Source organism: Eurosta solidaginis, chromosome 5 (assembly GCF_040869045.1).
Source record: "Eurosta solidaginis isolate ZX-2024a chromosome 5, ASM4086904v1, whole genome shotgun sequence".
Taxonomy (NCBI): Eukaryota; Metazoa; Arthropoda; class Insecta; order Diptera; family Tephritidae; genus Eurosta; species Eurosta solidaginis.
The window spans coordinates 218,290,049-218,303,760 of NC_090323.1; the positions used below are offsets into that span (position 1 = coordinate 218,290,049).

At 37.7% G+C, this 13,712-nt stretch overlaps 2 protein-coding genes across 5 annotated transcripts in view; one reads left to right on the forward strand and one right to left on the reverse strand.

The window, feature by feature from the left end:
• Girdin (protein girdin) overlaps window positions 1-5,046 on the forward strand; it is a 110,075-nt gene extending 105,029 nt beyond the window's left edge. For all 4 annotated transcript variants that reach the window (XR_010953576.1, XM_067788354.1, XM_067788357.1 and 1 more), the window contains one exon: window positions 4,490-5,046. Coding sequence is in view for 3 of the 4 variants with exons in the window: in XM_067788354.1 (XP_067644455.1) it covers window positions 4,490-4,529 (40 nt within the window). In the remaining variant the exon portion in view is untranslated. The remainder of the gene's footprint in view (window positions 1-4,489) is intronic.
• Window positions 3,277-4,635, reverse strand: Pdf (Pigment-dispersing factor). The gene is made up of 2 exons (XM_067788371.1): window positions 4,474-4,635; window positions 3,277-3,714 (listed from the first exon to the last, which is right to left on the reverse strand). Exons 1-2 carry the CDS (start codon window positions 4,576-4,578, stop codon window positions 3,541-3,543), a joined length of 279 nt encoding a protein of 92 aa, XP_067644472.1. The 5' UTR covers window positions 4,579-4,635; the 3' UTR covers window positions 3,277-3,540.
• Window positions 5,047-13,712: the final 8,666 nt, after the last annotated feature.

Consider the following 13,712-nt stretch of genomic DNA (forward strand, 5'->3'; position numbering starts at 1 on the left):
ACTCATTGGACAGGGAAGTTGTTAATCGATTACATTGATTTCCATAAGGTAGGTTCGATCAGCTGTTTTATCTGTTTATGGCTTTATGGTTATGTCACCATTAATTGCCCCTTTATACTGTGACTGAAAAGCTGTTCAGTAGTTTAACTGGAGTCTAAATTTGACTAGAGTTTAAGCAAAATTAGTTTAAGCTTAGCCTAACCAACTACTGAAAACAGAGCCTAATTGTACTGCTTTCATACTCGCAGTTGGCTTGTCATTATTTTTCATCATGGACTAGAATTTTCGCGAACAGACTTAGTTGCGTGTTTTTTTCCCTTGTTTGTATCTCATATTATTATTTACAGGTATATGTTTGTAGTTTATGTAAGTTCATATGCAATCTTTATTGCTCTGTACATGGGTTAGAATTGCTATCTGCACACTTTAGCCATCATCCCGTCGCAAAGATCCTGAGCCAGATAAATAATTTTGCATGCAAATGCAACAAAGATTTGAGCCAGATCCATCCAGATACATAGATGTCTAGTTCAATTTGTGAGCCAGATAATATTTTAATTCCTTGTCTTTAGTTCGACAACGCTGCTTTGATAAACCTATTTTTTCAAGAATAGATATCGCTGCTCGGCCTATCCGACTCACAGCCCATGTGTAAAAAATATAACGACCATTGCTTCTCAAGTCTCCCAATGATACAGAGCATTCCCGTGAGAATTGGGCGTTATACGGAGCTACAAAACTCACTGGATGATGGATTTTGTTACTATGTATATGTGTGCGTGACGTCATCTTCGCTCTTTGTTACTGTGTACGTGTTTTCGTAGCTGCGTTAAAGCAAGCAGTCACACATGCATGTAAACAGCCAAGCTAACAGCAAAGAGAGTATTTCACATACAGGTACACACGCATATAGCTAGAAGACAAAACGTGAATATCGGATAAATACAGGAGAAATAAATAAGAAGCTGTTCGCGGAAAGTCTAGACCCTTGTAGGAATATGCGAACGAGACAACAGAGAGTATAAAAGCAGAGCAAGCTGAGGAATAATCATTCAGTTTTATTTTAAACACTTTAAATGAAAAAGACGAGTATTGTAATTGTAAACTACTACAGTGGAGGTGTAAATAAAGAAAATTTTGCCATTCTGAATATTCGAGTTATTTATTCGACAGCTTAGCGATTCAAACGTCAACAGAAGGTGCATAATATTCAGGAATTTCCCAAAATTCGTTACAGTTATCAAAATGGTCTTTATTTACAGCACTACTATGGTCGTAAAACTACACAATTCAAATTATTCGCGCAGTTCACTTACAACGCGTTAAAATCAAACTGATTTATTATTTTCCAGACTGCGCTGCTCATATACTCTCAGTTGCTTCGACTACTCTCTGTGTACATGTGTGTGTAGCTATTTGTTGCAGCGCTGGCAAATTAAAGACAAAAATTTAACAAATTGTCTGGCCTCAATCGTTGTTGTTGCATTTACATTCAAAATTGCTTTACAGCTTCCGCAGTCCAATTTTCATCTTCACCTACCCGAGAGGAATCCTGTGATAAGCACGCGTCCTTTGACACCCCTCTTGATATTTTTTTACTGGTATTAAGAGTGTTATACTGTCGTATAGAATTACCAATTATAGAATTGGTATATATATTGTCGGCCACCGTGGTGTGATGGTAGCGTGCTCCACCTGCCACACCGTATGCCCTGGGTTCGCACCCCGGGCAAAGCAACATCAAAATTTTAGAAATAAGGTTTTTCAATTAGAAGAAAATTTTTCTAAGCGGGGTCGCCTCTCGGCAGTGTTTGGCAAGCGCTCCGGGTGTATTTCTGCCATGAAAAGCTCTCAGTGAAAACTCATCTACCTTGCAGATGCCGTTCGGAGTCGGCATAAAACATGTAGGTCCCGTCCGGCCAATTTGTAGGGAAAATCAAGAGGAGAACGACGCAAATTGGAAGAGAAGCTCGGCCTTAGATCTCTTCGGAGGTTATCGCACCTTACATTTTTTTTTTTATATATATATTGTTAAGGGAGAAGTGACTCCGCAGAGGTGGATATTGAAATTTACCAGTTTCCGTGGTATAACGTAACTTCAGGTCCCCGACTCATATGACCTGACAGTAAACACCAAAAATTAGAACTTCAGGAAGTGTTTCGGTGGTCAGTTTGATCTAGACCATTAATATTTCTTATCTATTGACCAGTGACATTTAATATTTTTTTAGGATGATACTGGGCTCATTTCGAGACTGTCTGTGGAGCGTTTCAGGTTTGTTCACTGAATCATTTCGGGACCCCTCTATTGTTTTTGGGTTATTTTCAGGACTACCTTCTTCACAATTTTTCGACCATTATATATATCTGTTTTCGAATGATGATACTGATATTACTGCTACTGTGCTACTTTGGACTGTATGGCAATTGAAATGTCCGTTCTCGACGAAGAAAAATTACGCTCTACAAGTCGCTAATCAAACCTGTCCTTATGTGTGGCTGGGAATAATAGACGGCTTGTAAAAAAGATGATATAGCTCTTGGAGTGCTTGAGAGAAAAGTTCTTTGGAAGATTTATGGTTCTGTCCGTGCTGCCGACAGCGAGTGTCGATGGAGGTATAGTCATGAGCTGCATAAGCTTTACCTAGATATGACGATAGTGCAGTGAATAAAAACCCAAATACGTCACTGGCTAGGTCATGTTATGCGAATGGACAAATACGTTCCGGCCAAGAAAATATTTCAGTCGACACCGCAGTTTGGAAACAGAGGAAGGGAAGACCACCACTGAGTTAGGAGCGGCAGGTGAAGGAAGAATTAGCTTCCCTTGTTGTTCTCAATTGGCGCGAGTCATCGCGAAACAGGGATAGCTGACGTGACTTGTTACGAAACGGCCAAAATTGCTCAGGTGATTATGCTCTTTTTAATGGTGAAATGATAGTTTTCCGAGTTATCCGTGACTACCTCCTGATTATTCTGGAATTGTTTTCGAGATAATTTTAGGACTATTTGTTGTCATCATCTAAACACTGTAGGGCTACTTAGGTATTCAGCGCTAGTTTTTAATGACCCCTACATTCTTTTCAGGACCATTTCGGGATTATTTTTGGTTGTGGATAATTTTGGAATTATCTCCGGACCACCTTGGGACAATTCTGATTACGTTGGGGTCGTTTACAAATTTGGGACCATTTCGACTTAATTTACTATTTTGGGGTTTTTTCCGAAATTGGTTTTAAATGCAAAGTCTTGTGCTTTTAATTCATGTTGGTATTATATTTTCTTTTAAATTACAATGTATAACAATTCGATTTTCTATGTATTTTACATGGGATCCACCAGTTAGTCCTTCCCTTTTTTTACATTTGTAAGAGTATCCTCTAATATTTTTTTTTTGTATGCATATGTATTTATGTGTATTCAAAGAAGTGTTGAAGCCTGATTTTTCCGGGGTATTCCATATATAAATATGTATATGTATATTTTTTAAATACATACATACATAATTCTAACATAAACTTAACATGGCAAACCATTGGCTTATTTTCCCGCTTCATTCATTCCCTTTGGTAGGCTCAGCAGCGAATTTATAAGTTCGGAGTTTCTTTTAGGTATAGGACCAGTAAAACTATTAATCGGATAGTATTTGCATGGAGCAGCATATGGTTGAGGATATTGCACTGAGTTTAGCCAATTCAATAGTTCACGGTTATACTGAAAAAGTAATTTTTATATATAAACATACCGAATAATTATGTTAAAATTTAACTATCCATCTAAGCTCAAACGGCCACAGTGGCCGTTATTTTATTAACCAATTGTATTAACCAGGGACGGAAAATAAAATTTTTTTTTTTTCGGAGTCGAAAAAGTCCGGGTCAAAAAATGTTTGAATTCTCAGGTATCCCTATAGCAATATCATGTCGAATCATGCATCCTTTTTATTTTTCGAACTTTTTCCATAAAAGTCTACATATAAAAGTAGTCTAGTTAAACTCGGATTTTTAAAAATAAAAGTCCGGAAATAAAAGTTAAATCCGAACTTTTATTTTTTAAGGCCAAAATAAAAGTCCGGCTTGATAACAAAGAAACGGCTTATCCGAATTGAAAAAAAAAATTATTTCGGATAAGCCGTTTCTTTGTTATCAAGCCGGACTTTTATTTTGGCCTTAAAAAATAAAACTCCGAATTTAACTTTTATTTCCGGACTTTTATTTTTAAAAGTCCGAGTTTAACTAGATCTATCGGACTTAGGTAATAAATATCGGAAAATAATTTTTATCTCGATCCAAATATATTAAAAGTCCAAAATTAATAGTTTCGCAAGGAATTATATTATAAAAGGAATAATAGTTTCCGTCCCTGGTATTAACCTAAGTTTGATCAATGCTTGTCATTTCCACTTACGTCCTTTGTACATAAGTTGCAATATATTTTCAAATTACAATTTTGTGTTAAAATTCAAAATCTCACCTCTTTGTCAATGTAGCGATCTTCGTCTGGTGTGGGTAACGCTTTCGATGATATGAATATCGTGCTGAAGATTAAGGTTAAAACCACACATACAAGTTTGGCCATACTTTCTTTGAAACGATATTAAACAGTAATGCAATGAATGTGATGCTACAAGTTTGAAGAAATGCAAAAAGCAACTGATGAATTGTGAGAATATACCAACAGTTTTTATACCTGACGTGGACGCACAAATCACAGCAGGACTCCGCGCACCACGCAATTATGGTTGGTGTCAATTCCAGATCAAACAAATATTTCGCAAGCATTGGGTTATGTATTGTCTATTTTCTGTTATCTAAGATTTTTACGATTTATTTGCTTTAGAGTTAACTAATATAAATATTCTAGCTTAGTTTATTGTACATATTTATACACGCTTATGAATTCACAACCACACATGAACAATTTACGTATATGTATGTATATGCTATTGACTATCAGTTTTCCTTAAATGTGGACCTTATTTGAATCATTAAACTAAATAAATAAAATTAAAATGTTAATTAAATATACATATATTGACAAAGCAAATATCTAGCGGTTGATATATCTACAAACATTATTACGTATGTATGTTTATGTTTGCATCATTGTAGATAGGTGCCAACATTATTCCTTGTTGCTGCATATACAAAAATATGTATGTCACTTGTTTATAACTATTTATGCAAAGCACACCAGTCCTCCCTTCTTATGATGTCAATTGGCAGCCTTAACCACTGGTGTATCACCTCTGTAGCCAAAAGTCTTGTTGTTGTTGTTGTTGTTGTTGAGGCGATAAGGAAGTGTTATCGATGTTGATGGTCCTTCGTCGGATGCAGATCCGGTACGTTCCGGTACCAAGCCCGCCCATCTCGGGAACGATTTGTTATGACCACGTGCGACCTTCTAGGACATACCGCCCTCCCACCCCCTAGATCCATGAGAAGTTCGGGGTCGCCAGAACCCCGGTTGTTAATGTAACAGGATTCGCCACAGATAGGTGAGGTTGACAATTGGGTTCGGATTGGCTATATATGGCGCTGGCAACTTGAAAGGGTTGCGCTACACAACCCCTTGAATCTATTTGGTATTTTAATCGCCTCTTACGACAGGCATTACCGCGGGTATTTTCTTACCCCCTAACCCGCTGGGGGTACAAAAGTCTTGTCGGACACACGTTTTTAATTTCAGTGAGTATTTAAGCTAAATCCCTGCCTTTCAACGATTCGTATTGGTTGGGCCGGCTTTGGACGGTAAGAAAGTTGGGAATTATTGTTACTAAATATCCTGGAGTGGTAGCACAGACAGTCGAGCAGAATGCACAAGTAAGGATTCAGAGCAGGCGATATTTTCCATGGCCATTTTTTGACACGACGACCATTTTTGTACGCAATTATTGGAGAATGCATATTCGTAGCTAGCAGACTTGACAAATGTTATGTTTCCTGATTATGCAATTACATTTGAACAATGACATGCCTTATACACCCTACTTTTATCCTCTCCTAATTTAACATCCTATAATACCTGTAATGGACAAACACATTTTTTACGACTACCTTGGTTGTTGTTGTTGTAGCGATAAAGACGCCCCCCGAAGGTTTTATGGTAACAAGCACCATAAGGGTATAAACCAACTATTTCGCGAGCGATTTAGTATGGCCACATTGAAACATCTAGCCTATATCGCCCCCACCTGCTAGTTCGATGAGGGACTTGGGGTCGCCAGAGCCCTGACTGCTAATGAAACAGGATTCACCACGGGTAGATGGGGTTGACAATTGGGTTGGAGGAGCTATAAATTGCGCTGGCATCCCCTTAAAAGGGTTAAAATACACAACCGCTTGAATCATTTGGGTATTTTATTCGCCTCTTACGACAGGCATACTTGCCGCGGGTATATTCTAAGCCCCTAACCCACTGAGGTACGACTACATACCTTGGTTTATATCTTGATCGATATATGGGGATCTTTGCAAACGTACATAATTTGAATTATATATATATTTATATATATATATGACTATAAAAAGTTTTTTTCAATTAGAAAAAATTTGTTTTCTTTCAGGCGTCGCCCCTTGCAGTGGTTTGCCAAATATTTCAAGTGTATTTCTGCCATGAAAAGCTTCTTAGTGAAAAAAAATCATCTGCTTGCAAATGCCGTTTGGAATCGGCATAAAAAAATGAATAAATCGTAGCGCGAAAGAAAAGCAAGTTCGGCCCAAATCTTCTCGGAAGTTTTATCTCTTGTTTAAGTAAGGTATGCATGTATACTGCCTCTTGTTTAATTACAATTACGGTGGCCTCCGTTGTATAGAAATAGCGTGAAGATCTGCCGTACCGAAGATCCCAGGTAAAAGTAACGAAACAAGTAACATCAAAACTACTGTAGAATTGTAGGAGAAGAGGCCACCCCACCATACTCCGCTTAATAGCTTCTTATTATTCCCCTTGCACGTCCCGTACAATAGGTGGGATCACCCACAAATTGTCATCGATACTCTCAAATAGAAGTCAAAGGAAACTTAAAGTTACAAAAAGGCTGGCTAATGAGGCATACATAGGTGTTAGAGACGGGAAAAGAATGCTTGGTGTCTTGTGGGGACACATTACATGCATTAATCTAATGTGTAGTTGGAAGTTGTGCGAGAGCTACGCGCTTGTCCCTGAGAAGTCTGCCTTCCTTTTGTGCAAGTTTCGGGTATTGGACTATGGGAACGGCGTACACAGAGCACTTGTAAGTTCTTTTTTTAAATTGCTTGTGCGTACGGATATGTCCCCTTTCAACCCTGAGAGACGTCGCATGCTCATTTGGATGCTATCTTAAACAAAGCAACAAGAGCTTACTTCGACTGTACTCGACTATACGGCAAAACATGGGAGATATCTCCAAAAATGGTATACTGGTAATTTAATACTTTTGTAAAGCCAATAGTCACCTATGCTTCCCTAGCTTGGAGACAGAAGGCCACGCAAAGAACGGTAACAGCAAAACTAAGCAAACTGCATCGGCTAGTTTTCATTGGCATAACATAACGGGTGCGATGAGAATGTCCTCTGCTGATGCACTTAGTGCTTTAGTGGGAATACCTCCCTTCCCTATTCTGATAGAGAAGGAGGCAATGCTAGGCGCACTAAGACTTCAAAATATTTCGGATTTGAAGCTAGGAAACATGATAGGGCATATGAAAGTAATAAGAAATTTCGTAGGAAATCCCACATTACAACTGCGTGACGTAATGTCCCCTAAGCTCAGAATCTCACGGAACTTTGAAATGTCCATTGTGGACAGAATCCACTGGGAAATAGGGAATCCTTATAATGAGCATGACTCAGAGGTCTGGTTCACGCAGGGATCGACATTTGATGACGGAAGAACGGGAGCTTGCATCATGGGCCTAACTTCAAGATATCGATACCAATGGGATACTAACCCACCATATTTCAGGCAGACATCCATGCAAAAGAAGGGTCATCCTCGACATCCTCTACATTATCGGACACCCAGGCGCCCCTGCGTGCCTTTATTTTATTGACTTGAATTTATTTTTTGCCATTTATAGTGCTAGTATTATAGCGCTAGTGTGCAAAATTGGTGTCCAAAATTAAGCAATACTATTGACCAGCAATTATTATTTTGATATTGAAATCTAAAGTTTTGTTGCTAAACTAAAGCATTAAGGTTTTCAAGGCTCCGAGTCCCGACAGTTCCGATCACGAATCCGGTGCTTCCCGAACTATTTATTGTCCCGAAACCAATAAATTATTTTTTTTTGGAATAGGACGGTCCCTGCTCTACTTCCATGTTGTATAGAAAAAAGTGTCATTATTAACCTGAGCGAAAAGCTACCCATGTACCAAATTTCAAGCAAATCGCTTAATAATTAATATTTTTTTGGTATAGGTCGGTCCCTGGCTCACTTCCCGAAAAAAGTTTCCTTATTCCCAGTAAGAATAGTACGAGTTAATTCACTGTCACGCTTGACTATAACCTTGGTTAAGATTCATATGGCAGGCTTCGTTAATTTTGTGGGAAGGTCGGGCAAAATATAATGAGGTCCGCAAATAGAGCGCGCTCTCTCAATATTTGAGATGTTTTCTCTCGTTTGTACTTATAAGATTTTGGATAACAGTTTATGTACATATGTGTTTCTTTTACAGGTTAAAATTGGCTTGGAAAAACCCAATTCCGTTTTGCTTCTTCATTTTCAGTCAAGATTTGCTGATAGGGTCATTGACCTACGCGAAAGCTACCCATGTGTGCATGTACGAAATTTCAGAACAAATATTTTTTTTATTAGGTCGGTCGCAGGTCCAATTCCTATTTACTTTGTATGTATGTACCAAATTTCAAGCAAATATCTCAATAAATAATATTTTTTTGGAATAGATCGACCACTGGTGCAGTTGCCGGAAACAAGTTTTCTAAATATTAACCTAGCCGAAAAGCTGCCTATGTACCAGATTTCAAGAAAATCAAACAATAACAAATTTGTTTTTGGAAACGGTCGGTCCCTGGTCCATTTTCCGGAAAAAAATTGCCGCATTATTAACCTAAGTAAAAAGCTACCTATATATTTTTATATAAAAATAATATAATTTTAAGCAAATCGCTAAAAAAAAAATAAGTTCACCATCTAAACTAAAAATCTTGCCCTTACTGCCTGTATAGTGTAACACAAAACTGCTCCGTAGTGTGAATGATTTGGGCGAGTATTTGTGCATGCACACTAACCCTGTCTTCTGAGGCTCGTCAGATCGGGTCAAGGGAGACCCGATCACAAATCCCAGGACTTCCAATCCCGAGTTAAATAATTTAATTATCTGATTTCAAAAACAAATACAAGTTTTTCGATACGTTGGATCTCGTGGTGCACATTTAGAACTGATGTACAACATGCTGTCAACAATTTCTCTATTAAGTGGAGGCCGAAAGATGTTTCCACTTCCGGTAATATGCGTACCTACTTAAAATCTAGGCTCTCAGATGAAACTTTATTTACTTTAGTATGATGGGGGTATTTTATTTAGGTTGGCTTGACACGACCGGCCGTTGTGAACGAATTTTGTAATTAAAATTGAAGCAACTTCCTGATATGCTAAAAGCTTGAAACTTGGAATATATTGTTCAGAACCCCATGGCAATGCAATAATACGAAAAAAATCGTCGCTGGTGGCGCAAAGATCGAGATATTCACAAAAATCGTATTTGTGGTCCGATTTGGCTCATATTTGGAACTTATAATACATACAAGAATAGAAAGCGACCTATGAAAAAAATCGCCGCTAGGTGACGCAAGGATCGAGATATTCACAAAATTCGTATTTGTGGTCAGATTTGGCTCATATTTGGAACACATAATACATACAAGAATAGAAAGCGACTTATGAAAAAAATCGCCGCTAGGTGGCGCATGGATCGAGATATTAAGAAAAATCGTATTTGTGGTCCGATTTGGCTCATATTTTGAACTCATAATACATACAAGAATAGAAAGCGATCTATGAAAAAAATCGCCGCTATGTGGCGCAAGCATCGAGATATTCACAAAAATCGTATTTGTGGTCCGATTTGGGTCATATTTGGAACACATAATACATACATGAATAGAAAGCGACCTATGAAAAACATCGCCGCTATGTGGTGCAAATATCGAGATATTCAAAAAAATCGTATTTGTGGTCCGATTTGGTCCATATTTGGAACAAAGATTACATACAGTCCGGTAGAAGTAACATCAAAATATTTTGGAGTTGGAGGAGGGACAAGCATACGTGGCGCAGAGTCGAGTAAAGTCTTTAGAAGGATTATGTATTGAGGACTTAGATTGTAACAAATTGTCAGGAAAGAGTCCTTGTAATAATGAGTCACTAAATGAACTAAATAGAATGATAAATAATAGGCACCTCAGCGGGTTAGGGGGTCAGAATATACCCGCGGTAGGTATGTCTGTCATAAGAGGCGACTAAAATACCAGATTCAAGGGGCGGTGTAGCGCAACCCTTCAGGTTGCCAGCGAAATATACAGCTTCTCCAAACCCAATCGTCAACCTCACCTATTCGCGGCGAATCCTTTTTCACTAACAGACGAGGCTCTGGCGACCCCAAGCTCCCCATGGAACTTGGGGGTGGGGAGGGAGGTATGGCCCGAAGGTTTAATGCGGCCATATAAATCGTTCTCGAGATGGTCGGGCTAGCACCTTAATGGTGCTGTGTTACCGGAGCGTACCGGATCTGTATCCGGCAAAGGACCATCACATCGATAACACTCCCCAAAGCCTTCGGGGAGCAACCTTATCGCTACAACAACAGAAATCATAGGCAATTAAATAAGGACTAAAAACTTAAAAAAAAAATAATAAAAAAAAATTTTAAGTTAAACGGTTTTATTGAAATACTTACATGAAATAATAATAATACTAAAAGCTAGAAAATAATTAGGTAGGTCCTAGGTACTAGTAATCACATACCTCATCAATCTAGAGCGTTGATCAGACAATTAAATAAAAGCGTTCGACGCGTAAAACTTCTATTGATGGTCATATATAAGACCAACTGAACCTCAATCAGGTTATGCTACGCCTCACATTTTTAGAAATTTCACGCGCCCAACGCTTTTATTTAATTGTCTGATCAACGCTCTAGATTGATGAGGAATGGGATTACTAGTACCTAGGACCTACCTAATTATTTTCTAGCTTTTAGTATTATTATTATTTCATGTAAGTATTGTTTTCAATAAAACCGTTTGACTTAAAAAATCTTTTTTATTTATTTTATTTAAAATAAATGTTTTTAACTGGCTGAAATTAAGCAGCATTTGTGTTAAATAGTACAGAAAAAAGTATTTGTTTCTGTTCAGAACGAAACAAACTGTGTATTTGTTTATAAAATTTGTCTTGAAATATTTTTAAAACATTCGACTGAATAAATATTTATGTTTGCCCACTGCTATACATTATTATTTTGAACCAAAATTCAAAAATAAGTCTCTGATAATTTCGAAAAGTGTCGGGACCCCCAGCGGGTCAGGGGGTTAGAATATACCCGCGGTAGGTATGCCTGTCGTAAGAGGCGACTCAAATGCCGGATTGAAGGGGTTTGTGTAGCGCAGCCCTTTCAGGTTGCCAGCGCAATACATAGCTTCTCCAAACCCAATTGTCAACCTCACCTATCTGTGGCGAATCCTGTTTCATTAGCAGCCGAGGTTCTGCCGACCCCGAACTCCTCATGGATCTAGGGGTTGGGAGGGCGGTATGGCATAGAAGGTAGTATGTGGTCGGGCTTGGTACCGGAACGTACCGGATCTGCATCCGCCATAGGACCATCAACTCGATAATACTCCCCAAAGCCGTCGGGGAGTGTCCTTATCACTACAACAACAACAAAAGTATCGGGATCCTGGGATTGTCATTTTCATTTCCCGAAATCCCAGGTTTACAAAAGATCTACGGGACTCGATGCCTTAGTCAATGCGCGTCCTTTGAAGTCTCTCCTCATATTTGGACGCGTATTACGAGTCGACCGCTCTTCTTGCCTTTCACTTAAATCTGGCCTAAATACGCCCCGTGGTATAAATCAGGTAGACTTTTTTTTTATGTATTTATTTATTATAACGGTCTTTAAGACCAAGTTTAGGTTAAAATAAGAGATTAACATAAATACTCATGTCACATTTAGTGACGTACAATATAAAAACAGTTTTTCTTTGAACTTAATACTTTTCACAGTCTTTCAAATCAGAAGGTAACTCATTGTACATTTTATACCCTAAATATTCAAGAGACCTTTTGGCGAACTCAGTTCTTATTCTAGGCAGTCTTATATTATTGCAATTTCTAGTTCCATAATTGTAGATTTCATGATTATAATGTATTTTACTACTCAGGTAATTCAGTAACATTCCTAACCTAAGTTGGTGTATAAATCTCAATGTGAAATAACTAACTGACTGTTTAATACTAAGCCAGTTTAATCTATTGAGCATTACAATTTTTGGCGTTCTTGGAGAACATTTTAAAATAAATCGCATTGCCTTGTTTTGCTGTATTTGAAGTTTCTTAATATATATATATCATTACTTAATAGCAGAATAGTAGGACAATAAATAAAGTGTGGTTCAATAATTAAACGATAAACCAATATTTTATGACTTTGACTGATATGTTTACATGTTCTATACATGAAGCCTATTTTCTGTGCAATTTTCCTTTCCAGATAAGTTACATACTCTCCAAAATTTAGATTATCATCAATCAAAACTCCTAAATACTTAATTTTGTCTACGCTTTGGATTTCCATGTTTTTACCTTCAGCGTAATATTATTTAAACTATTGTTACCTATGATATTAGTGTTTTTACAAAATATCATGAACTTAGTTTTTTCGACATTTAATTTCAGTTTTCTAAGGCATAACCATTTGTATAGCGAGTCCAGGTCTTCTAGTACTTTCAGCATTGCACATTCTGCATATTTTTCACTTATGATAAGCAATGCATCATCCGCAAATAGTCGTATTTTACAATATTTTAAGCATCTTTTGATATCATTGATATACAATGTAAACAATATTGGCTCCAAGACCGAGCCTTGTGGCAAACCAATGTTAACATCCACCACTGATGAAACCTCCTTTCCAATTATCGTTCTCTGTTTTCTGTCACCCAAATTACTCCGGAACCATTCCAACGCCTTTCCTCTTATACCAATTTTAAACATAACGTCCAATAACTCAGATCTATCGACGGTTTCAAAAGCCCGTTTTAAATCCAAGAAGACAGACCCCGTAAATTTTTTGTCCGCCATGTCTTCTTTCCAATCTGCAATTACCATATTCAACGCTGTTTCACAAGAATGGCTCTTCCGGAATCCCGATTGTTCTGGGATAATCACATTGTGCTTCTCTAAGTATGCCACAAGTTGATTCTTCACCACTGTCTCCATAATTTTTTCATCTGCAGGTAACGTGTTAATTGGACGTAGTTCCTCAGGTTTCATTGTATTTTTTACTTTTTCCACAGGTATTATTGTTGAAATTTTCCAGTAACTAGGTACAATGCCGCTGTTTAAGGATTCGTTAATTATATCTTTGTAGAAATTAGCAGTATCTATATATCATGGCATCTTTAAAGACACCCTCCGATAAAAGCTTGTCGCCGCCATATTTGTTTTTAAGTGATTTTGTGAAAATAATAATATCGTCCACTACAATG

Coding starts and splice junctions, on each gene's coding strand:
- Pdf (XM_067788371.1), bottom strand. CDS start 4,578: ATGGCCAAACTTGTATGTGTGGTTTTAACCTTAATCTTCAGCACGATA. Junction 3,715..4,473: donor ATCGCTACATTGACAAAGAG/GTGAGATTTTGA, acceptor TTACTTTTTCAG/TATAACCGTGAACTATTGAA.